The sequence below is a fragment of the Spinacia oleracea genome, chromosome 3, assembly GCF_020520425.1.
Source record: "Spinacia oleracea cultivar Varoflay chromosome 3, BTI_SOV_V1, whole genome shotgun sequence".
NCBI classification, from domain to species: domain Eukaryota; kingdom Viridiplantae; phylum Streptophyta; class Magnoliopsida; order Caryophyllales; family Amaranthaceae; genus Spinacia; species Spinacia oleracea.
The window spans coordinates 16,461,450-16,488,736 of NC_079489.1; the positions used below are offsets into that span (position 1 = coordinate 16,461,450).

General features: G+C 35.1%; 2 protein-coding genes and 1 pseudogene across 3 annotated transcripts; 1 reads left to right on the forward strand and 2 right to left on the reverse strand.

Moving 5' to 3' along the window:
- Positions 1-162: 162 nt before the first annotated feature.
- LOC110775674 (uncharacterized) lies at positions 163-11,399 on the forward strand. Of its 2 annotated transcripts, none has more exons than XM_021980286.2 (12): positions 163-297; positions 450-548; positions 1,520-1,663; positions 2,229-3,083; positions 3,363-3,495; positions 3,577-3,647; positions 4,508-5,708; positions 5,787-6,091; positions 8,695-8,801; positions 9,961-10,111; positions 10,718-10,870; positions 10,986-11,399. In XM_021980286.2, the coding sequence occupies exons 1-12, from the start codon at positions 265-267 to the stop codon at positions 11,118-11,120; spliced, it is 3,387 nt and encodes a 1,128-aa protein (XP_021835978.2). In that variant the 5' UTR covers positions 163-264; the 3' UTR covers positions 11,121-11,399. The 2 variants fall into 2 exon arrangements, with proteins under 2 accessions (XP_021835978.2, XP_021835979.2); XM_021980287.2 differs by having other exon boundaries at positions 2,232-3,083.
- Positions 11,400-17,334: 5,935 nt separating this feature from the next.
- Positions 17,335-17,691, reverse strand: LOC130469514 (flavonol 4'-sulfotransferase-like). The gene has a single exon (XM_056838860.1). It carries the CDS (start codon positions 17,689-17,691, stop codon positions 17,335-17,337), a length of 357 nt encoding a protein of 118 aa, XP_056694838.1.
- A 7,280-nt stretch (positions 17,692-24,971) lies between these two features.
- On the reverse strand, positions 24,972-27,065 carry LOC130469515 (flavonol sulfotransferase-like; annotated as a pseudogene).
- Positions 27,066-27,287: the final 222 nt, after the last annotated feature.

Consider the following 27,287-nt stretch of genomic DNA (forward strand, 5'->3'; position numbering starts at 1 on the left):
TACAAAAATTAATTAAAAATTCAACCCCTACTCTCCCCAACCCCACCTCTTAACCCACCTCCCACTAACTATATTAAAATAATACCCCACTATCAACTACTACCTATTAAATTAAATAAGTCAATTCAAGTCCCTTAAATTCTATGCCGGTCAAACCGGGTCGAGTATTCCGGGACGGAGGGAGTACTCCGTATAATAGAGATTGATATTTAGTTTGCTGGTTTGGCGCCAAAGGTTTCAGTCTCCCCCGCCACTTTTGCTGCCATGGCAACCTTCCGTCCTCCTCAATTTTCCGACGTAATTTCTGCCTCTTTCTATCATTTTCTACTTTATTTTTATTTTTAATCGCCATTTCCGTTTCCTCAAGGCAACTAGTATTGCTGCGATTTCATGAAAATGTACAATACAAAAATCTCGAAATTTAATTGAATTAACCCCAATTTTGACAGGATGTTGCTTGGCTTCCGGCGTGGCTTCAACCCAATCAATCGGCGGTTACACCGTCTCAAGGTTTGACGAGTGAGGAAAACTCCCGCCATTCTCTTCAGGTTTCAATTAATCAATTTACCCCTATTTCTGATTATTTTTTTAATTTCTATTTCTAGGGTTTCTTAATGCTGATTAGCTTAGTTGTTTAGGGATAAAATTTATCCCCAATTGAGTCTTATTTTGTATTTGGTCCAACAAAAAGGAAAAAAGTTGTTGGTTTTAGTTTAATTTAGTTATTGGGCATTGTTTAATTTTGACGGTGACTCAGTGGCTGTGTCGATTTTTGACATCGAGTGCAATTAATTGTTAGAGTGTAGTATTAGAGAAGGAAGTAAGTTGTAAGATATCAGCTTCTGGCTAGTTCAATTGCAAATACTCCTACTTTAGGGTGCTTTTAGGGTTTGGTTTCAACGTTCTACATGCACCGCTTTGAATGAGGGGATTGAAGCTATTGGGTGATAAATTGGTGTTTCTTTTTATTGTACCTTCAAATTTTGACAATACGTATTTCAATTAAATTTTAGTTACAACCAGATGCACCATGTTCATGCATCACCTAAGTTAATAATCAACTAAGTGGGATCTTGTTTTGCTCCTTATCTCCCTAAAATTTCTCGCCTCTTCTAAGTTCCGGATGAAGGCTCTAAAAATATTTGATATTGGCAGCATAGGCTAAACTGAAGCTATTAGTTTGTATGGAAATTCAACAAGAACATTTATTACTGAATTACACGGAGTATTACTATTACTAAGCATTGTTTAGCTAGATGTCGTATACACAAATTCTTTCTTCATGCTCAACCAGGATGCAGCTTAGTTGTTGTATGATGCAGAGCTGTTTGTGTCAATCAGTTACACTAGATTTTGTTGACTTGTGGACGGTGCTTACGTTTCATGACAATGAAGAAACAAACAGATGCAATGATATATTTAATCATTGATTACTTATAATGAATCAGTAATGCTTACTTATTGTAAATTTAGACGATAGCTTCTTTTTGTTCACCCCCTCCACTGCTGCAATGTGCAGGATGTGGACATCTTTAAAGGAGAGAACAGCCAGGTTAAAGAACCTTATCTTTCAACACATAGAGGGAGCAGATACAACATTTGCCATTTGTATTTATCTGGAGAAGAAAGTTCGCCAGCTACCCTCACTCCATCTTGTGACAAGGTGCTCTTTAATAGCTAGTCCAATAATCTTTATCATGTTTCACGACTTTGGACGATATAGTACATAGTATCAAAGATATATGATCTCTATTCCTGCCTATTTTTATTGATAGTTTTGCCTTATTTTCTCGTGCTCGATGCCCTCTTCATTGTATCTTTGTCAGGACTAAGCATACTACTTATAATCTGCTCTGTAGAATTTCATGCTTCCATTGTATCCATAGAACTTCATGCTTCCAGTTTTAGAAAAATAATTAAAGTGGTTTAGTCTTTTTTCCCTTTGCCCTATTAAGTTGGTGATGCCCATGATATTGTTTTTCTTCTGGCTATATGACATCTTGAACTGAACTCATCAATGGGTTTCACCCTTCTGCATTCCACAGAAAAACTAAATTAACTTGCTATTCTAGGTTGCTGATCCATTCTGGTGTTTTCCTGTAGCATTGTATCAGATGGAAGGGAGATTAACAATGATTGCTTGATCTTCTTTTCTGTGCAGTTATTGTCGCATTATTTTCACTTTTAAAACTGCAGCTTACTTTTCGTTTTGCACATTTTCTTTCTAGCAGGTATTGCATTTAAATCTGCATCTTTCATCAGACGGAACTTCGTCGAACATTTCCAATACACTCTTACATATTTCACTAGATGACAAGCTTGATTCTGCACTAGCTCTAGTTGGCACAAAAGAAAAGAGCCAGTGCAATATAGGTCATGATTCTTCTAAAATGAATATTGTTCCTTCTCCTTCAAGTGAAAAATACTCTGGATATTTTGCTAACCAAATTCCATTAACTAATGATGCTGGAAAGAACACTTTAGAGATCTTTAACTCCAATTGTGCTAAAGATGATGACATTAGTGATGCTGTGGAGCTCTCGATTGCAGCATCTGAAGCATTAGTCATACATAAAATAGTACAAAATGAATCATTTTCGGCAGCTTTGTCCACTTCAGCAATACTTGAAGTTGCTCTTCGAGTGAAACAAGCACGACTAGATGAATTAAAGGATTCCTCAAATTGCTTTGAGGATTCTGATAACACTGCTGACATCCTTTCAGATTTAGGGGACTCTGATATCGAGGATGCATGTAAAGATGTTGGTCTGTATATCAGTAGCTTGGACAATACCCCTCTTGAAGATCTGTCAGCATCTCGAGTTAAGGAGACTCCGTTGTCAGAAATTCCTGGAGAGGATACAGAGGTTCAATGCAAATGGCAGGGAGACCAGGAAATATATTTCAATAATTGTTTAGTAACAGAGCTTCAGGAGAACAATCCGGAAACAAATAAATTAAAGGACCCGCCAGCTGAAATCTTTGACAACGAGAAGCTCGAGTTAGACAGAAACCTACCACTTGACTCGATCTTAGTAAATCAATCACAGAATGGGCATTTAGATGACCTGCAACTACTGCAGGTAATTGATTACAGGACTTTTTCATCTCCTCATATATCTAGTGTATTTCGTTATCTACTAAACGTTTGTATTGGATTTAAGCCTTGTTCATACATTCTTTTCATCTTTCAAAATCCTTAGAGAAATGTGTACTCCATATTTTGTACTGAAACTAATAAATAAACTGATACTATGTATCTAAAGGAACTAAACAATGCTGTTCCTTTTTTTATTCCCCCGTCCTGTCTTAAAGAAGTCACACTTGGATTAACTGCACTATACTACTATGTTAATTTGCAGGAAGAAAAAAATGACATGACATATGTAGAGGGCTTCGCACATCAATTAGAAGTAAATTCTCTTCCTCGGTCTCAACATTTAAGTAAAGCGAGATTAGACTCTATACCTACAAAATGGCATTCACGTTATGCAGGTAAAGACTGTTAAGTGTCTCCATGATTTCCATCACAATGTTATGAGTGCTTACCTGAGCCCTTTACTTTTTTGTTGGCAGACATAAATAAGTTGAACAACAGATCATCATGCAGATTCCAGAGTCGCTGGTTTGGTGGTTGGACAGGAATGGTATGCATCATTTATTTGAAAGAGCTTTATTATTATGTAGATCACTAAACTCTTGTAATCTTCAGACCTGGAGTTTCTTTGCATCTATGTTGTAAACATGATTGTTTCTTTGCATCTATGCTGTAAACATGATTGTTTCTCTTTCTTGACCTTTGTTTTGTGTCAGACCCCTTTAGTCTGATGATGAAGTTATTGATTGAGTTATCGAAACAGTCTCTCCTCCCCATTCAGTGTTTGGCTTCAGGCTGTATATCTGTCACACTCGAAAGGTCCTATTTCAGTGGGATCTCTTCCTACCTGTTTGTTGTTAAATACTGGTGTAGTAAAAAACGCACACCATATGGTGTATGCCTATGTTGTAAATGGTTTCTCTTTCTTGAACTTGGTTTTATGTCAAACCCTTTTAGTCTGATGGATAAAGTTATTAATTGAGTTACAGAAACAGCATCTCCTCCCCATTCAGTTTTCAGCTTCGGGCTGTATACCTGTCACGCTCCAAAGGCCCTATTTCAGTTGGATCTCTTCTACCTATTTGTTGTTGAATACTGGTGTAGTAAAAAAGGCATATCATGCTTATATTTGGATTCATGTCTGGAAATTAAACTGATGTTTTTTTTTTATTCCGATGTTATCTTAAGCTTATGTCAGTTTTTATGTTTAATGATCTTAAAGAAAACCAAGATTGTGGCTTTGAGTACGCTGGATCATCTTTCTTAAGCTACTACTTTTAGAAAAGAGGGAGTGAGGGATGACTGCAAAAAAAAAATTGTTGTAAAGAAAGATATCTTTACAGAAAAAAAGGAAAGTGGAAACGAAGAAAAACAATTTGCTCACTAATCCGCTCCCTTCTTTTCTGGCAGGAAATAGATGATTGTGGTGAACTGAAATCAAAGAGCAGAAAAACTATCCCCAATTTTTTTATTGGTGAGACAAGTTATCTTTCAGAATCCATCGATGTTTTCCCTGATCAGAACTCTGTTGTACATAATCAGCATCTTAGCTCAAACACTACAGCCTCTGTAAAACCTTTTGAAGGTTCATGCAAGTCAGCTAGTAAAGGGGCATTTGTCAGTCAGGAAGTTGTTAAAGATTCTGCATCATTTATTGATCCGTTATGTTCAACGGTTCCCTGTAGCATTTCTGCACAAATCGGGGATTCCCTTCTGCAAATTAATAACAATGATGACAATCAAGTGCTTGATGCTTTCAAAAGCTTCCCAACAGGTATTGAAATACCGTTGGAAACCGCCCAGACAAGTTCTGGCCACTATGATGAAAATGTAAGTAATGAGAAGCACAATGGACTGGATTTGGATGATGCTGGTCCTTATCCTGTGGTTCGCCGGCAATTGACGTCTCTCAAGACTTATAGTACTGGACTGCCAGGAAATTCTCCCTTTTCATTCAAGAGAAACTTAAACTGTGAGTTTGTGAGCTGTGGAGAAAATGATGCCAGGGTGCTTTCTGACTCCACCGACTACACGAATGATAAGGATACGACAAAGCAACCACCTGTCAAATCCACGCCCAATTGCGCTACATCCAAAAGTAATCAAGAAAATCAAGAGGTGAAGTTGCTTTCACTGGAACAATGCATAAGCTGCACCAAAACCTCAGATAAAGGAGGTCCTGAAAAACAACCACCTATCAAATCCATATTCAGTGGTGTTAGTGCAACAAATGATAAGGAAATTCGTGTTGAAAATGCATGTGAAAGAGTGGTGCTAGATCAGTTTGAAAGAAATGGAGTGGAATTGCAGGTAAATGTTGAGGACAATCCAACATCTCCTCTTGTCCTATGTCATAGGAAACGAAGATTTAAAGCTCCTAAAATTAATTTTAGTGATGCCTCAGCAGCCAGTCTATTGAAAGATCAAGCTCCAGCTTCCGATAAAACTTGTGACGAAGCCAGACAAATTCCTAAAGATCAATTTAGAAATATTCCTAGATCTGAGATTTCAGCGAGAAAGCGAGTTCGTTTTTCAAATGTTGACTTTGTACTTCAAATCCCTCAAGGTCAATTGAAAAAACATCCCAGAAGAGTACTCACTTGTGAAAATCGTGAGTATCGTCAGCTCATTTCATAGTTATATATGTATTCTGAATCTATCTAAGTTGTTTCCGTAACATTTTGATTAGGGTCAAGTTCCAGATTGGGGTACAGGCCTGAAAATTGTTACCAGGAGCAAGTTACTGCATCTCAAGAAGTAAAAGAGCGTCTAACTAAATGTCGCATAAAGGGTAGGAAGAGAACAATATTCCAAGGCTTAGACTTTTTGCTGACTGGCTTTTCCAAGAAGAAAGAAAAAGAAATCGAAGGGATAGTGAGGAAACATGGTGGAATGGTCCTTTCTGATATTCCTGCCCCACCTCCTTATCCAAGTAGAAGGAGGTCCTTGAGATTTAATGCCGAAAGGCTTCCCGTCGTCTTGTGCACAAAGAAGGTTGGCTTTTAAATCTTTTTCTAATTATATTATTGTTCCCTTCATTTAATAAAAACTCTATTTAGTAGTGTCATAAAAAGTATTTTTGTTTTCTGTAAATAAATTATACTCTCTCCATCCTATAAAAACTCTGTTAGGTTTGGGCATGCATGTCAATGATTTTAGTCAGAGGTCCACACCACATGGGTTGAGTGGAATTATGTTTCCATTTTAAGTAACAACGAAATCATGAAGGTTTTTAGTTGAGTACATGCATCAATATGGTTGTATCAATTGGACAATAAATTTGATGTGTCCTAAAACAAGTCCAGTGAACGTTCTAAATTTTGGATGGATATTAGACATTCTTTGTTGAAGGAGGGGTGTCTTCAGGCCCGGTCCTAGGGGGTAGGCGAGGGGTGCGACCGCCTAGGGCCCAAGGTGGATAGGGGACCAAAATTATAGTCTGTCCAGTAAATTAGTACTAGTAATAAACAACACATTAAATGCACATGTTATGTCCTTGGCTCATTGGTAAAAGTAAGTGTCAAAGTTTTGATACCTATAATAGGTCTAGGGTTCGACTCCCCTCTATGTCTTTATTTTTTTTGTTTATTCGTTCCTTCATTATTTTTCTTGTTCACTTCCATCTTCCTTTATTTGCTCAACTTTTTTCCTTTTTTAACTTTGTCAATATTTTTTATTTGAATTTATTTTTTAGCAACTAATTTTTCTCATTTATAATACTTTGTAAATATAGTGTCTCAATTATTTAAACCCTTTATTTGTATTAGCTCTGTCCTTTTAGTACTCAGTTCTAATCGATGTAACTATATGTGGGCGAAAAAAATGCTTATTTGATGGACTATGGGTCTATAAGTTTTAAAATTAATATCAAGTTTAATGATGACAAAATTAACTGATACTTTTAATGCTTAAGATGAACCTTTATTTTAAAAAAATTAAAATCTCTTTATGCATACTCCGTATTAATTATCTTGTACGGAGTAATTAAGTAAGTATTTATTTTATTGAAATATTTCAAGAGATCGACCAGAGCAGGATTTTGAATTCTATGATCCTGCAAAGGAGATATAATAATTTTTTTTATTGATTTGAATCCAACAATAATGGATTTAACAAAAAAAATTATATTATTTCAGTTTAAACGTATCATTTTGGAAGGGGCCCTAATCCAATATTTCGCATAGGGCCCTCAAAATGTCAGGACCGGGGCTGGGTGTCTTGTACTCCTTTGTTTTTTGTGATACTATCTTTTCCATCGAGATAGAATTTTAAGTGAAATTAGGTTGAATGTTTTCAAGCTGCTGCAAATTTCTCTAGTGCTCCTAAATTTTCTTTTGAAATATTCTCATGTTAGCAAGTGTTTCAAGAGTGGAGCAATTATCGAGTCATAGTGTGATTTTCACAAAAAATGACTTTATTGTATTCACTATCTAGAATGAATATCATTTAGCATGACTAATCTTATTAGATTTTTGTTAATCCTGTATGTATGGTGATGTTTCTAAGTATTCTAATTAATATGTTGAGGTAGACAATTTTTCCTTTCATACTATGCACGCAACTGTAGTTTGTAGTTACAATTCATCTACGTGATAATGATTATAATTGACTGAAGTTGATTTTTCTTTTGTTAATTTGGATGCTTCAAGTACAATTAGTAATCATGAAATAGCAAAGAGAACTCTCTTTATGATTTTGAGATGACATAAGATTCATGTGCATCAAAAGATTTTTTATGCAGTATATAGAATATTATACCTCTATATAAGTAGATATATTAATTTTCCAGCTGTATGAGGTTTGTGCATTTTGCTATAAAGGAGTAGAGTTTGCTTGGTAGGTGGAAACAAACATATTACAACTTGATGTGGGAAATCATGAGCCTAGCAATGGTCTATTTGGTGTTTTTGAGAGTGGGTGTAAGGATGTATCATCAAAATGTCCATGAGGGTCAGTAATGGTTTCAAAATGCCGTAGAGTTAGGGCATCGGTTATTCTAATATATATCATTCCTTTTTCACCTTCCACCTACTTTGGGGAGGAACTTGTAATCTTACAATGCAAATGGGGAGTTAAAAGTCATTTCTTTCTCACTTTCCGCCCTAGTTTAGGGGAGGCACTTACTTGGGGCAGGTTGGGATGACTTTCTGCTTTTATGTCTATCATGTGTGGACTATAAAAACAAAATCATGATGTTATTGGTTTGATGGTTAAATTATAGCATGATGAGATTGATGACTTTATGGTCTAAGGTTCAAACTGTGCGCCGTTCTTAAGATTTCTCCTTCCTGTCATTGATGAAACACTCTACAGAATATCTCAAATTTGGATCCCATACATCCTTTACTGGGCCGGAAGTAGACATGTCATATGCATTTGGAGACTGTGTTTCCAGTTTGGAAGCCTTGTCCTGAGACATACTGTTGTGTTGAAGCTCATCCTTGATTACTCTCCCTGTTCACCCCTCCCTCCACTCTCCTTTTTCTTCCTTGCTGCAGTTGCTGTCATTTTTTTTACCAGTGTAGTCTTGAATGTGCATGCCATTAGTCTTTACGATTGCTTTGTTTTTCTAAAATCTCTGTTGCATGTTATTGCAGTTGCAAACAACAAGATTTTTGTATGGCTGTGCTGTCCATGCCTTCTTGCTTAAAGTTGGTTGGGCATATGATTCAATTAGAGCTGGTTCTGTCTTGCCTCCTGACAAGTAAGTTGTAACCCTTGATCTCTAATATCTTCCTTAAGCTTGCTGCTTAATTTTAGTCTCCTGCAATGGTGCCTCTCATCTCATAATGGTCCCATGACCAAAAAGAACTGGAAGTGACGGAGATAGAGGCTTTGATTGTCTTTTTGCTTCACTTGATCTGTTGTGAAACTTGTGATTGAAGGAACTTCAAGCCATAGATCTGTTCTGCAAGGCATCCTATTTCAAAATGTTCTTAAAAGTGTTGGATAATGATCAATTCAATTTTTTTTCAAGTCCCTCTTGGGCTTCTGTGATGATTGTTTTTTTCCCACCCCACTCTTTCTCCAATTACTATTTTTATTTTTGTTTTTGTTGTTTTTGTTATAAAAAATGTTTACCATGATAATGGAACCTGCCCAACCGAACTTACTCACTCACCCTTTTCAAGGCTGCCTGATTTAGATGGATACTCTTCCGCCATCTAAAACAAGGGCCATCTTGCCAGCTAACCCTTGGACCATTTGACCATTCCATGAAATATATATTACTCCGTACTAATAAATGTTTCCTATTTATGTTTGTTGAGATGATTTATAAAATAAAATCTCTGTTGTAAAACTTTTTAACTCTTAATTTCATGTTCCTGGCTTCCATTAAAATAAAATGTATAAAATAAAATGAGGTATTAGTCAGAAATTCTTCATATGCAAGGACAACTGTTCCGATTTTACATTTAAACTTTGCCGGAAAAGATTTGTAAGACTTGTCAGCGTTTAGAGTTCATGAAGAAGACAACATGTTAATGGAGGCTAGAGCCTTATGGAAAATGTTCCATCTGGCATGGGGACCTCCATTTCAGTCATGGCCTTAATGGGTTTGTTGAGCCTTATGAGGATATAACTTTCTTCTATAGCATAACACAGTGATGACCATTATGCTGTATAATATTCCTAGAGGACACGTTTACTCAGTCTTCTGTTAGATAGTTTTTCTGTATTCATGTTTGCATTCTTTCCCCTCACCTCAAATTCGCAAACTCCTGTGGCTTTTTGAATGATAAGCTATTGAGTCCATTACATTAGTAATTTACCCCTTTTCCCTAATATTTTCTGACCTTTTACGTTATTTTGAACAATTATTTTGTAATTTTCTCATGCTAATTTTGTTGTTGTTTTGACAGATACGTTATATTATCTAATCAGAGTGATAGGATGCAGAACCAAATCGGGAAATCAATTTATCAAAATGACAATGACTACATTTTTGACAAAGTTGGAATTATGCTGCATGGGACGCATAGTTTCTGCACCAAATTGACTAAAGTTATCAAGGTAACAAGTTATAATTTGCAAATAAGGTATATTATAGGAATATCTATGCTGCAAGTGAACATAGTATTGGCATGGGATTCTATGTATAACTTTCTTGTTGTCTCTTCTGTCCCGCATTCAGTTAATCATAATTATAATTATTTCCATACCTACAAGATATCATCCTTTTAAAACAATAGGACTCCAGTGTTTTCCTATGTTCAACGGTCAGAGCATGACGATTATTGGAAAAGCTGAAAGCTGAAACTTGTAGTATTGGCATTGAGCGCCACCATTGTTTCCAGGCCCCTAAAATTGTCACTTATTAAAATTAAAGAAACTGATTTCTTTAAAACCAGAAAGCATGTCTTCTACTTCCAGCAAATTCTCTTAGTACGACTAATACAACTGAAATTATGTTCTTGCGCTGAGCTGTGAATCTGTGATCTCATGTAACTTTGATATGATTCTTCCTAATTAAAGGCATGTGCGAAACTTATTACTGTTGTCTGTTATCAAATATCATGAAATCAGTTTACTTTCTTCCTTGTTTGAGGAATACTAGATCAGAGTATAACACATGAAATCAAGAATCCAACTAAACTTCTGCCCCTAATGCATTTTCAGCATGGACGGGGTCATGTGTACAAAAGCCTGCAGTGGTTGGTTCAAAGTTTAGAGAAAAAGAAGATTTCTGTTTGTGTTATAGTTGCTGAGGATGAGAATCGTGCAACTCGTCACTTGAAGAAGTGTGCCTCTGAGCAGAAAATAGCTGTAATGGTTAGTATTAGTTTATTGTGTAGCTTGGTATAAGTGTATAACATCTAATAATCTTTTCATCTTTTCAATATCTTACAAACTCATGTTGTTTTTGCATGTCCTGTGGTTTATGCAGCCGGCAAGATGGATCACAAACAGCTTATTTGAAGGAAAGCTACTTCCTTTAACGGATAATTACCGTTCATCTCAGCCACGGGCAATCAGAGTTCCAGAATTAGCCGCTGTACAGGAATGGAGTCCAGAGATATGATCCTTCGATCCCAGCATAGCAGGAATTGTTTGATTGATTATTTCCAATAGTAGTCAGCGAGTAGAATTCCCATGCTTACAGATCTTTAAAGTATTTGTTTGCACAAAATGTAATTAATTGTAAATATTACATTTATTGTTCATATGAGAAATTGTATTTTAGGTCTCAATTGGGCTCAAAAGGAGAGTGTTGTAAAATGAGTCTTCCATGGGATGAGTTATACAAAATGACAATAATTTTTCTTAAGTTATTTTAATGATTTTAATGATGCTTTTATGATTAGAGTTTTATTTTAAAGAATTGATTTATTAATTAGCATGATTAAAATATTATTTTAATTACGGTGATTGATTATATTAAAAGCATTAAAGCTTAAATTTTGAGGATTTTAATGCATGAAATCAATGACTCGGCTAGGACCGCAAATACGATTGTGCAGGGGTGTGTATGATGCTCTTGGTGCACTGGTGTCCAAACGACACGCGTCATATATAAAACGCGGATATCTTGTTGAATCCGGAGAATAAAAGAACAAACGTTGTTTTTTTGATAAAAAAAAGAACAAACGTTGTTCTTTTGTTAAAAAAAAAAGAACAATGACTGCTCTGTCCCTTTTTTGTCGCTCTTTTGTTTTTCGCTTTATTATTCTGGTATATATACCTTCTTTTTTATAATTTTCGAATCAGAATTTGTGAAGAGAAGAGAGAAAAACTATGGAAAGGAAAGAGAAACTGTGAAGAGGAGAGAGAAAGTAATGAAAAATTCTCAGATATTGGTTGATTTTTCTACTTCAATATCAAATTCTATTGATTTTTCTTCTTTAAATTTGAATTCCTCTGCTGATAATCCGATTTGTGAAGATAATTTTTCAATTTTTTAAAAACGAATTACTTATTTATGATGATTTTGATTTCCATGTTCATTATTTTCATCATTTCAATTTATTTTGATTTTTTTGATCATTTCGATTTCTGCATTTCTCAATAACCTTGATTAATGTATTTTGATTCTATATTTTGATAATTTTGATGATTAATGTATCTTGATTATATATTTTTGATGATTTTGATTTATGTTCTTTTTTCGATTTTATATGTTCTTTTAGTCTTATCTTTTGTTCTTTTATATATTGGTTCTCATATATGTATTATGAGATTGTAATAATACAGAAAATAATTATTGAACATGTTGTTCTTTTTTGCTTTAGCTTGTTGTTCTTTTATGCTTTAGCTTGTTGTTCTTTTTTGCTTTAGCTTGTTGTTCTTTTGATATTACACATTTCAGATCAAATTGTTCTTTTACCATTTTTGTTGTTCTTTTATCTTTTTTCTTGTTCTTTTTTCACATGGTTAAAATAAGTGTTCTACATGATATGTTCTTTTCTGTTATTTATAATGTTCTTTTTCTTTACTTTATTATGTTCTTTTATGCTCTATTGTTGTTCGTTTTTTTATTGGTAATGTTGTTTTACATGGTTAAAATAAGTGTTCTACATGATATGTTCTTTTTTGTATTCATTTTCATTTTCTTTATTTATAATGTTCTTTTATTTATAATGTTCTTTTATTTATAATGTTCTTTGAGGTTCATCCTCTTTTTGTTCTTTTGAGGAATTGCTCTGTTTATTCAGCCTCTCTTCTTATTCTTTCAGCTGTTTTTGAAGATTTAACATCATTTGTTGCTGGTCAAGTAAAAGCTTCCTTTGCTCTTCAATACTGTACTTTTTGAAAAAAGAACAAACATAAAAGAACATTAAGATTTATATCTAATAAACATAAAAGAACAGAACAACAAAACCCCCCCCAAAAAAACAAAAACAAATGCACCGTTCTTATCATGAACATGACTTGTATTTCTTCTCCTTCCCCCTCTTTTTTTTTTTATTTCTTTTATTTTTCATTTCGTATATATATAATATTTCTCCTATTGGATTCATAACTTCTCATTTTAGAAACACATTCTTGAGAGAGAAAGAGGAGAGCTTTTAGTTTCTCCCAACAAAAGAGAGATTTTATGAGAGAGAAAGTTCAACACAACTTTTATCCTCCTTCTTTCTCTGAAATGTGATTTTAATTCAATTACGTTTACAAAAAACTAGTTTATTAAGCGAAATACTATTTCAATTTCGCTATTTTTTGAATTTTTTTTATTCAAAGAGGTTTATGCTGCTGATGAATGTGCATCGGGTGATTAAAGGTAAATTTTCTCGTTCTTAATTCTATGTTCTTTTTAAATTTTAATGTTATTTTCTTATAACTTTCTATTTCCGTGGCATCAAAATAGTGTGTTCTTTTTTAGAATCAGGAATTGTTCTTTTTACATATTTATAATGTTGTTTTCAGATATTTTTTGATAAATAAAATAACGGAATTAGAACATAAATTGGTTGAAAAAGAACATTTCCAGAACTTAAAAGAACAAGAAAAAATATAGATCTGGTTTTAAAGTTCATCAAAGGTTCGTCGTTTTATTTTTTAATTAGAACATAAATTGGTTGGAAAAGAACATTTCCAGAACTTAAAAGAACAAGAAAAAATATAAATCTGGTTTTTATATTTGTACCTTTTGTCTGATTTGTCAATATTAGTGTTCTTTTTGGTTTTTTGCTAATGTTCTTTAACTTTACTTGTTAATGTTCTTTTCTGATTTATTTTCTATGTTTTTTTTTTTTTTTTTTTTTTTGCGATTTTTATGTTTGTTGCGTTTTAATGTCATTTTTGTGCGTTTTTGGGCAGGTGCACGAAGAGCACCGTGCACACCCTTGTATAATCCGAGCGTTGGGCTAGGACGAGCATTTTTTGGGTTCGGATAATTAGAGTGGGGGCTTAGTTTATCCTTTTAGAACTCGTATTATGTTTAGTGGAAAGAATTAACGTACTATATAAATGAGAAAAGGCAGTTGCGTAAAATTTCATAAACTCTAAATTTGTTTCAATCATCTTCTTCCTCGTCTATTGTCCATTTGTCCTACTTAGCTTCCTTCCTACCAGAAAACAACTTCAAGTTTCTTCTTCCTTTTTTTAAGAAAATGTAAAAAAAAAATCCAGAAACCAAAATAGAGGTTTAAGTAGGGGAGAGAAAATTACTGAGAAAGTGAAACGTGTGATGTGAAAAAGGAAGTTAAAAAAGCCAAGTATTTGGAAAAGGCAATGGCCCTGTTTGGCAATTGGTTGTTGGTTGTCAGCTGCTTTACTTGGCTGGTTTGACTGGATGTTCAAGTTCGCTGCTTTTGTTGGCTGTTTGACTATGGATTGGTTACAAATATGTTTGGTAAAATCAGTTGTTGGTTGTTGGTTGTAGCTATGTAAAATGACATTTAAGGACATTTAATGTCTTTTATTCATTTTTCAATACATACTTTGTATTGTGTACGGAGTAAAACGTAATTACAAATAAATAAAATATAAATTAAAAATAAATTACTTTATGCAATAGTATTTATAAATTATTATTTTAATTAATAATTACGGAGTAATAATTAATAACTAATAATTAATAATCAATGATTAATAATTAATAATTAATAATTAATAATTAATAATTAATAATTAATAATAATTAAATTAATTAATTAAATTAATAATAATTAATCATTAATCATTAATAATTAATGATTAATTAATAATTAATTAATTATTAATTAATTATTAATTATTCACTTTTAGTTATTAGTCATTAATTAATAATTATTAAATTTTAGTTATTAGTTATTAATTATTAATTATTAATTATTAATTATTAATTATTAATTATTAATTATTAATTATTAATTATTAATTATTAATTATTAATTATTAATTATTAATTATTAATTATTAATTATTAATTATTAATTATTAATTATTAATTATTAATTATTAATTATTAATTATTAATTATTAATTATTAATTATTAATTATTAATTATTAATTATTAATTATTAATTGTTAATTATTAATTGTTAATTGTTAATTATTAATTATTAATTATTAACCATTAATCATTAATTATTAATTACTAATTATTAATTATTAATTATTAGTTAATTAGTAAAAAACAAGGACAAAAAAGTAATTTAGATAGTGAAAATCCAAAAGCCAACTCCAAAAAGCTAGTGTTACTAGATTTTCATTTTTGGTGGAAAAGCTGGCTTTTCAGCAAGCTAAAAGCCAGTTGTCAAACATATTTTTTGGCTGTTTGACCAGATTAAAAAGCCAACAGCCAAAAGTCAACCAAAAAGCCAGCAAAAAGCCACTTGCCAAACAAGGCCAATAACCAGCTGTTTCAAAATGATCTCATAGGTGTAATTAGTTTTTTTTAAAGTAATTTATTATTATTTTAATCAATTAAATGGAAAAGCTAACTGGTGTTCACAATATTAGTGGTTTTCATCAATTTTAAGGGATCAAACTGACACTTTTAAAAGTCCACGAACTAAATTGAAATTTTTGTGAAAGGTTAAGGACCTCCATAATAATGTACTCATTTATTATTCATCCACGCTGCCGTGCTAAAACTTAAGACCCTTTACCCTTACATTGAGTGCCGGAGTTTTTGGATCTCAAGTCTCAAAGTTAGTCCCAGTCAGGTGAGTCAACAGCATAATGTCATAAAAGAAAAGATTCCAAACAAATGTCATTCATCATTATTATCATCGTTACCCCCATTGCCTCAAAGAGACTCCCACAATCAGCGGGATAGAGGGATTGGACGTACTCACTCGTCAATAGGCGCCCAGTCAGGGTCTGGTCCCCACAACTTTACCCATGTAATTGCAGAAAGGTTGTTTTCAATTGACCCAAAACGATAACGGGACGACTATCTTCTATTTCACGTAAAGAAAGCGAAGAGATTTTAAGAGTCAAACAAATTTATTATTATAAATGTAAGCAACGTAAATATGAACTTTCGATTTAATCATCCAAGTACATAATTGTCAACCTTTCACTATAAAAAGTTGGAGTACATAATTAAGGGCAATAAGATCACGAGGGTGCTTATGTCAAAAAAAAAAAAAAAAAAGGATCACGAGGGTGATGCAATAAGAGCTGGTGGCTTTCGCCAGAGTCGTCGCTAGGGTTGGACAAGGTTGACAACAACAATGAGTAGAGTCTTCAACCAAGTGGCCGGCCGGTGCCGGTTTTTGGTAGTGTAATTATGATAATATAATTGTTTTTAGGTTGGAAATGTTATTGACACACACATCAAACCATACAAGTATTACAACAAACGCCATAACAGATCTAATACCCCTATTAATTCCTTTTGTAATTTGTAAAGTCCTTATATATAACTCGATCATACACGCTCTCACTTAAAAAGAATAAAAAAAATCAAATACCAAATGTACGACTAGCAAAAACCTTATTCCCAAATACTAGGGAAACACCATTAAATGACATTAAGGCTGATAATATTTCCATGAAAATTTATTTTTCAATTAAAAAACACAATTTTATACTGGTATACTTTTGTTTGATTCCTTAAAATAAAATTTATACAGAAAAGGATAATGGGTGAGGATTAATAGGAATAGAGAAAAGAGATGTAAGGAGAAAAAGGGAAAATTGGATTTCTCTATCTTTCAAATGGTAAATGTATGTTTTCCACCTTTGAAAGTTATTGAGAAATTGTTTTTAACTCATTATCAAAACAAAATAATTAAAAAGGGGAGATTTTTTTTACTTCAAACCAAAGAGTCCCTCGTGATGACATGAGTGAATAATTTAAAGGGACAAACCAGTGAGGTTGGCGTAGCGGCAGTCTGTGAGGTATTTCATAATACCTCACAGGGTTATGTTCGTAAATTTACACCAACATCAAACAAATTAGGAATATGACAAAATGAGTAGGACAATAGGAAAAGGACAAAATTAATAAATAAAAGAGAAGAGAATGACAGAAAAAGAGGAGAGAGAAAGTGACATGAACTACCATTTCTCTTTTACAATGTACCATTTTTTAAAAAACAAGTACCATTTTATTTTAAAATGTACCATTCTTTAAGAAACAAGTACCATTTTTTAACAAAACACCATTTGTTTTTTACAAAATGCCATTCTTACTTAAAAAATATATACCATTCATTTCATTTTTTGTACCATTACATCATTTGTTCGATCCATAATCGGTCCAAAAAAATATGATAGCAAGCAGTTTTGTCTTTTCTCTATTTTGTCTCTTTGTTGGTGTTATGTTTTTGGTGATACATCACAGCATGAGATTTTTACTTCCTCACAAACCAGTAACTTCAAATTTTTGTTGCATGAGTTTATTCATTCTCTCGGCCATACTAGGTGTGAAATGGTGGATCCCATCTCCCACTTCCCCCTTCCTAAAATAACTCTTCTTGTCATAGTACTTGTTAAAAACTCCAATCTTATTAACCTCCAATTCTTTCAAGTTTTTAATGCTGCAAAGTTGTATAATCTCTTGTATGGCACCATCACTTTCCTCTTGGGGAGAAAATGGCACCCCAGCAAATTCAGCCAACTTCTTAACATGACTTATTGTATCACCTTTAAGATCCTCGTACTTAAGAAATAACACCTTGTCAGACCTCTCTAAACTCGCCTTCCAATATCCAAGCATGTGCTCAAAATAAGGCCCATTCACTAGAATAATTTTGAGGGTTTTAAATTTTAATGCATGAAATTAATGAGCCGGCTAGGACGAGCTTTTTTTGGGTTCGGATAATTGGGGGCTTAGTTTATCCTTTTAGATACTCCGTATTATGTTTAGAGGAAAGGATTAACGTACTATATAAATGAGAAAAGGCAGTTGCGTAAAATTTCATAAACTCAAAATTTGTTTCAATCATCTTCTTCCTCGTCTATTGTCCTACTTAGCTTCCTTCCTACCAGAAAACAACTTCAAGTTTCTTCTTCCTTTTTTTTAAGAAAATGTCAATCCTCATATTCTGGAAGGGGTTCTTACAGTCCAAATAAATAGTTAATACAGATAGTTGCAATGAAATTAATAAGTTCAGTTAAGTTCAGATAATTTCAGTTCAGATATTTTCAGGAAAAATAAGTGAAAATCAGGTGAATAGAAAGCACCCTAAATGAAAAAGCTAACTGGTGTTCACAATATTAGTGATTTTCATCCATTTAAACTTTTTAAGGGATCAAACTGACACTTAAAAGTTTAGGAATTAAACTGAACTTTTGTGAAAGTTTAGGGACCTCCATAATAATTTATTCATTTATTATTCATCCCACGCTGACCTGCTAAAACTTAAGAACCTTTACCCTTACATTGAGTGCCGAGACGGAGTTTTTGGATCTCAAGTCTCAAAGTTAGCCACAGTCAGCAGCATAATTGATAGGACCCTAGTAGTATATCAACTACCCACAAGGATCACCTCCAAGACAATCAACCAAACCATACAACTCCAATACACCACAAATAATCCACCAAACAAATAACCTAACAATCAACCAATAATGGATAACAACAATAATCAAATGCGGAAGAACAAAATGCAATCAACAACACATGAATTATACGTGGAAAACCCCTTCGATGTGAAGAGTAAAAACCATGGGACTTGTGAGGAGTCCACCCTTGTCACCTTCTCTTATTATGATAAAATTGAGGGAAAAGAACCCAAATCAGACATACAAATGTGCACAACCCACCAAAACTTTCATACATAAGAGATCAACAAACTAAGAGACAAGAGATGAAGAATATCACCAAAAAACGTAGGTTCTGTCCAGCAGCGACCACGGACAAACCAGAGCTCCAAACGACGATCCAACCGTTCAAAATGAGTCCCTATGTATCCTCAACAAGCTGACCAAAAATCAGCACGATCCGACCATTCAATCTCCGGCAAACAGAAGTTTTCTGATGGCTGTCCTGAAAACTACGAACACTCTCTTCTCTTTCTCTCCTCTCCTTTTTTGTGTGTGTGTTTAATCTGATTTTCTGCCAGCTAACCTAACTCACCTTAGGTTATGACTAAACATCAAAAATACCCCAAAGCTTCTAACATAAGCCAACCCATTTAGCCCCAAGTGGACTAAAAACATAATCCAACATTTTGGGCTCACAAACACAAGTTAAATGACTTACTTGTGCAACAAGTGGGCTGGACCCACAACAATCTCCCCCTCCAGCCCATCACGGGTAAGACACGATCACTCCATGATCACTTGAACCTCATCCCGGCAAGCTTACTACAAAGCTCAACCTTGCTTCCGGGAACTACCTTTGTCAACATATATGCACCATTCTTGTCGGTGTGGACTTTCTTCAGCTTCATTCTCTTTTCTTCAATTACATCTCGAAACCAATGATATCTAATGTCAATATGTTTGGTGCGAGCATGGTACATTGAATTCTTGCTCAAATCCATTGCACTCTGACTATCACAGAATACTACATACTCACCTTGCTTCAAACCCAACTCTTGAAGGAACCTCTTAAGCCAAAGCATCTCCTTGCTTGCTTCCATTGCTGCAATATACTCTGCCTCGGTTGTGGACAAAGCTACACATTTCTGTAGCTTGGATTGCCATGAGATGGCTCCCTCTGAAAATGTAAACACATAACCTGAGGTAGACTTTCTATTATCAAGATCACCAGCCATGTCTGCATCAGTATAGCCTTCAAGTATAGGTTTGCCACCTCCATAACATAGACTCAATTTGGAGGTGCCCCGCAAGTATCTGAAGATCCACTTCACTGCTTCCCAGTGAGCCTTACCCGGATTGGATAAGAAACGGCTCACCAAACCGGCCGCATGTGCAATATCAGGTCTAGTACACACCATAGCATACATCAAAGAACCAACAGCAGAAGAGTAAGGAATGGATGACATAACTTCTTTCTCCTTCTCTGTTGTAGGGTAAGCTCTCTTACTTAGCTTGAAGTGAGTAGCTAGTGGTGTACTAACAGGTTTAGCATGCTTCATATTGAACCTTTCAAGCACCCGTTCAATATACTTCTCCTGGGATAACCACAATTTTCCAACTTTCCTATCACGAGCAATCTCTATGCCTAAGATTTGCTTTGCAGGACCCAAGTATTTCATGTCAAATGACTTGGACAAGGATTTCTTCAATTTTTTAATCATATCTGCATCTTGTCCAACTATCAGCATATCATCTACATGTAAAAGAAGGATGATGAAATTACCTCCAGGGAACTTTCTGAAATACACACAAGGATCGGCTGTAGTACGTTTATAACCACTGCTTGTCATAAACGAATCAAATTTTCGGTACCACTGCCTTGGTGCCTGTTTGAGCCCATAAAGACTCTTATTCAACTTGCAAACAAGTTTATCTTTTCCTTTTTCTTCAAAACCTTCAGGTTGCTCCATGTAGATCTCTTCATGCAAGTCACCATGTAAAAATGCAGTTTTTACATCAAGTTGTTCCAACTCAAGATCAAGACTTGCTGCTAAACCCAACACAGTTATGATAGATGTCATTTTGACCACCGGAGAGAAGATCTCATCAAAGTCAATGCCCTTTTTCTGGTTGCATCCCTTTACCACCAATCTGGCTTTGCGCTTCACTATCTTCTCACCATCTTTCTTGTTCTTGAAAACCCATCTGTTTCTCAAGACTTTCTTGCCCTTGGGAGGCTTCACTAGCTCATAGGTGTCATTCTTTTCCAAGGAATCCATTTCCTCCTTCATTGCATCGAGCCACTGGTTTTTCTCATCATGAGACAACACCTCTTGATAGTTTTCTGGCTCTCCATCTTCACTAACTAGAATGAACTCTGAGCTTGGATACTTTGTTGAAGGTTTACGCTCTCTAGGGGACCTTCGAACATGTGTATCCTCCACTTGAGGGGTAGGTTGCTCCCCCTGCTCATGAACCTCTTCATGAACCACTTCCTCATGTGCATCTTCCTCATGGATTTCTTCATCAGATGAAGACTCATCAAGATCATCATCATCATCACATGATCTGGTACATTATCATCAGGTTATACCTCACCAACATCATCATGTACATCATCAAGTACATCTTCAACATTCTCATTTGCTGGCTGAATAACAGGAGGAGTAGAAGTAGAGCCATTAGTATCAAAAGACAAATCTGAAGTAGAAGTATACCTTGTACTCAGAAGATCTGCACCCTTCTCGTGCTTAAAGAATACTACATCTCTGCTTCTCACTACCTTATTCTTCTCTGGATCGTAGAGTCTGAAACCATACTCTTCATCCCCATACCCAACAAATACACATGGATTGAATTTCGAATCAAGCTTTGACCTCTGCTCTTTAGGCACATGCATGTATGCCTTGCTGCCAAAGACTCTCAAATGTGAATAAGTGGGATCACGTCCTTTCCATGCTCTCTCTGGAATGTCAAGACCAAGAGGAATCGATGGAGATCGATTAATCAAATACACGACACATTGCACTGCTTCGTCCCAGAATGTCTTAGGAAGATCAGACATTCTAAACATGCACCTCACCTTCTCAACAATGGTTCTGTTCATCCTCTCAGCAATCCATTGTGTTGTGGTGTGCCGGGCACTGTCTTCTCATGTCTAATGCCATGTTGTGAGCAATAATACTTGAACTCATTCGAAGTATACTCACCACCATTATCAGATCGAAGACACTTCAACTTTCTTTCGTGTCTCCCTTTCTTCCATGGCATGAAACTTTCTGAAAATCTCGAACACTTGGCTTTTTGTCTTCAACATATACACTCAAGTTCTTCGAGTAGCATCATCAATAAAGGTGATAAAATATCTATTGCCACCAAGAGACTCCACCTCAATAGGACCACAAACATCGGAGTGAACTAACTCCAACTTTTCTTGCTTTCTGGTGGACTACCTAGAAAATGAAGCTCTTTGCTGCTTACCTGCCAAACAATGATCACAAGGGTCAAGAGAAACTGATTTATCAACAGGAATAAGAGATTTACCTGCTAACAGTTTGATCCCCTTGTCACTCATATGCCCTAGCCTCCGATGCCACAAATTTGGAGAATTCTTTTCTTCAACTGCATTCAGCTCACCAGAACATACACTCAAGTATGTCTTATACAAAGAACAACACAACTCGCCACGAGCAACTGTCATCGAGCCCTTAGAGAATTTCCACTTACCATCACCAAAGGTGTGTCGGTACCCTTCTAGATCAAGGACATTTGCAGACAACAAGTTAAGGCGTAAATCAGGAATCTGGCGCACATTCTTCAATGTAAGCATGCACCCAACACTTGTCTTCACACGAATATCACCCAACCCAACAATGCTAGCTGAGCTCTTGTTCCCCATCTTCACACTACCAAAATCACCAGATTGATAGTCCGTGAAATACTCCCTTTTGGGAACACAATGTATGAAGCACCTGAATCTACAAGCCACTCTGTGTCTGAACTCCCTACATGATGACACTCACTAGTTGCACAAATCAAAGCAACATTATCATCACTCTTAGAAGCGGTTGCTGCAGTATTTTTATCATCTCCCTGTTTTTGTGAGTCTTGCTTCTTACCTTGTTCTCTCTTCCAACGGTAGCAAAACTTTTTGATATGGCCAGGCTTGTTGCAGTAATGACATGTCCTAGTCTCTTTGTCTCTAGACTTGGACCTCCCCTTTGAGTTATCACGGCATTTGGGACCCTTACTCTTGCTTCTTCCACGATTCTCAACAACAAGAGCATGTGAATTATCAACTCCCATCTCCTTTCTTCTTATCTCTTCATTGAACATGCTTTCTTTGATCACATCCAAAGATAGAACACCTTCTGGAGCAGAGTTACTAATAGTCACAACCAAGGTTTCCCAACTATCTGGCAAAGAACTCAACAAGAACAAAGCCTGCAATTCATCATCAAGAACAATCTTCATAGTAGTCAGCTTATTAATAATATCCTGAAAGTCACTCAAATGCTCAGAAACAGACTTTCCACCTTTCAATTTCAAATTAACAAGTCTCTTGATTAATGAAGCTTTGTTATGTGCGGTCTTCCTTTCATAAAGACCTTCTAATTTCTTCCACAAATCATATGGGCCGGACTCCTGAGACACATGGTTGAAAATGCTAATATCAACCCACTGCCTAATAGTCCCCAAAGTTTTTCTCTTTAACTTTCCCCAATCTTTCTCTTCCATTTTCTCTGGTCTTTCAGGTTTACAAATGGTGCCATCGACTTTTGTGGTTGTTTCAATTGGATCATACAAATCTTTGCAATATAGCAAATTCTCCATCATCGGTCTCCAGATGGAATAATTGGTTGATGTCAATTTAACCATTGAACTACCTCCACTACTACTAGTAGACTCCATAACAATGATCAAATTAAACCTCGCTCTGATACCAACTGATAGGAGCCTAGTAGTATATCAACTACCCACAAGGATCACCTCCAAGACAATCAACCAAACAATACAACTCCAATACACCACAAATAATCAACCAAACAATTAACCTAACAATCAACCAATAATGGACAGCAACAATAATCAAATGCGGAAGAACAAAATGCAATCAACAACACACGAATTATACGTGGAAAACCCCTTCGATGTGAAGAGTAAAAACCACGGGACTTGTGAGGAGTCCACCCTTGTCACCTTCTCTTATTATGATAAAATTGAGGGAAAAGAACCCAAATCAGACATACAAAGGTTCACAACCCACCAACACTTTCATACATAAGAGATCAACAAACTAAGAGACAAGAGATGAAGAATATCACCCAAAAACGTAGGTTCTGTCAGCAGCGACCACGGACAAACCAGAGCTTCAAACGACGATCCAACCGTTCAAAATGAGGCCCTATGTATCCTCAACAAGATGACCAAAAATCAGCACGATCCGACAATTCAATCTCCGACAAACATAAGTTTTCTGATGGCTGCCCTGAAAACTACGAACACTCTCTTCTCTTTCTCTCCTCTCCTTTTTTGTGTGTGTGTTTAATCTGATTTTCTCCCAGCTAACCTAACTCACCTTAGGTTATGACTAAACATCAAAAACACCCCAAATCTTCTAACATAAGCCAACCCATTTAGCCCCAAGTGGACTAAAAACATAATCCAACATTTTGGGCTCACAAACACAAGTTAAATGACTTACTTGTGCAACAAGTGGGCTGGATCCACAACAATAATGTCATAAGAGAAAAGATTCCAAACAAATGTCATTCATCATTATTATTATGATTATGCCATTGCCTCAAAGAGGCTCCCACAATCAGCATGATAGAGGGAATGAACGTATTCATTCGCCAATAGGTGCGCGGTCAGGGTCTTTTCCCCACAATTTTACCACTGCAATTACAAAGAGGTTTTTTCAATTGACCCAAAAGCGATAAAGGGACGATTATCTTCTATTTCACGAAAAGGAAGCAAAGAAATTCTAAGAGCCAAACAAATTTATATATTACAAAAGTAAGAAACGTAAATATGAACTTCGGATTTAATCATCCAAGTACATAATTGTCAACCTTTCACTATAAAAAGTTGGAGTACCTAATTAAGGGCAATAAGAGCTGGTGACTTTCGCCCAAGTCGCCGGTAGGGTGTTGGACAAGGTTGACAACAACAATGAGTAGAGTCTTCAACCAAGTGGTCGGCCGGTGCCGATTTTTGATAGTACTGATAATATAATTGTTTTTAGGTTGGAAGTGTTTTTGACACACCCATCAAAACATACAAGTATTACAACAAACGCCATAACAGATTCAATATCCCTATTAATTTCTTTTGTAATTTGTAAAGTCCTTATATATAACTCGATCATACACGCTCTCACTTAGAAAGAAAAAAAAAAAATCAACAATACCAAAAGTACGACTAGCAAAAACCTAGCTTATTCCCAAATACTTGGGAAACGTCATTAAATGACATTAAGGCTCTATTTAATTGGTTTGGCGGATAATATTTCCGTGAAAATTTATTTTTCGATTAAAAAACACAATTCCATACTTGTACACCTTTTCTTAAAATAAAATTTATATAGAAAAGAAAAATGATTTTTTTTTGACATAAGCTTAATTTGCATAAAAGTAAAAAGATTACAAACTAAAAGTACAAACAAAAACTAAACTAAGGCCGTGAAAGACCCTTACATAGATTACAAAACAAACAAAATAAAAACCATTAAACCTTGTAGAGGTAGCATTCTCTTCTTCTGTCGGCTCATGATTGTCGTCGTGATAACCTCGCTTACAATACCTTTGAAATGTAAGTGTGCCAAAGCATAAACCACTTATGCTTTCTGATACTTTTTTTAACTCATCAATGACAATAATTCCCTTAACAAAGGGCGAGCTAAAACAGGGATGAAAGACCACTAGAGGTGCCTTTAAGAACCTATGACACTTAGGAGATGAAAAGGGAAGACAAAAAACAACGTAAATAAGCAGCCCTGGTTGAAATTTGCTTGTGATTCGTTCACAAGAGAAACGAGTCAATAAAAGTGACTTAAAAAGCATACTATGAACCCCCAAAAATATTTGGAGAGCAGCGCTAAAATAAGGGTTTTTGAAAGCAATGAAAACTAATCTCAATGCTAACCTAAAATGAGATTTAATAACTCTAAATCTCATACACCAACACACAACCAGGACCCAACAACACCAAACCTTAGGTGGAGTTCCACCCAAATTACCTTCCCTCATCAACCAACTTGAAAACACTTTAACAGGTCCAAGACCACTAAGACATGCAATGAAAAAAACTCCATTTGATTAATGTGAATTAGTAAATGGTGGGTGAGGATTAATGGGAATCAGTAAAAGAAAAATGGTTGTAATTAGTAAATGGGTGAGGATTAAAGGGAATAGAGAGAAGAGATGTAAGGAGAAAAACAAAAAAGGAGATTTGTTTTCCTTTCAAATGAAAAATGTATGTTTTCCATCGTTATCAATAAGAGTTATAGTTTTTCACTCATTATCAAAATAAAATAATTAAAAAGAGGAAAATCATATAGCATAATTTTTTTTACCTCAAACCAAAGAGTCCCTCGTGATGACATGAGTGAATTAATAATTTAAAGGGACAAACCAGTACCTTGAAATTTTTGTTGCATGAGTTTATTCATTCTCTCGGCCATACTAGGTGTGAAATGGTGGATCCCATCTCCCACTTCCCCCTTCCTAAAATAACTCTTCTTGTCATAGTACTTGTTAAAAACTCCACTCTTATTAACCTCCAATTCTTTCAAGTTTTTAATGGTACAAAGTTGTATAATCTCTTGTATGACACCATCACTTTCCTCTTGGGGAGAAAATGGCACGCCAGCAAATTCAGCCAACTTCTTAACATGACTTATTGTATCATCTTTAAGATCCTCGTACTTAATAAACAATATATTGTCAGACCTCTGTAAAGTCGCCTTCAAATATCCAAGCACGTGCTCGAAATAAGGCCCGTTCACATTCTTCCCATTGTAGAAGTCCTCAAAGAATTCTTCCAAACTAGGAGGTTCACAATCTTCTCCTTTTATCTTTTTCAAGATTCCAATCATAAAGTAATACATTGATACAATCATGTCTAAGAATGTACAAAATCCGACATCCAGGATTATTATTATTATTATCAGTCGATGAAATAGAGTCAGGAACAGAGGTGTAGGGTAAGTGGGTATGCAACAACCTCGGCGAAGGAAGCTCATGGAGATGATGTGGGCGAGGGTATTCAAAAGCTTCCCCGTAAACATCGTTTTCAAGACGATAAACAAGTTCATGTGGGTGGTTTTTAAGCAAAGGGCTTTTGTGTTTTGGGTGTTGAAAACGGTTGACAGTAGCAAAGAGTAAAGATTTCAACCAAGTGGTTCCGGTTTTAGGGTGGCTGGCAATTATGATGTCGGTATCTCGAGCATGGAAATGGCGTTGAAACATAAGGATGTTTTTAAGGAAGGTAGTCGTCGCCGAGGGATACCGGCCAGAAGCCTTGGTAGTTCATTAGTGGGCCCACACATGTGTTCACCTTCTCAAGCCCTTGAAATATTTGTAATACTTCTTCTTTCTGGTTTTTTTTCCATTGTTGATGACATAATTAATTATTGGTGATTTGGTGTTTAGACAAGAGAAGGCAAAGGAGAAGGCGATGAAGATGGAGTTGTAATTAAACTAGTTGTAGACTGGTAATAAATAAATACCAAACTCGTTGGTATTATCTAGTGTTTGTGCACGATCGTGTCATGATTTATTATATGCACGATCTCATGATTCCACTAACATAACGCGTCCTTCA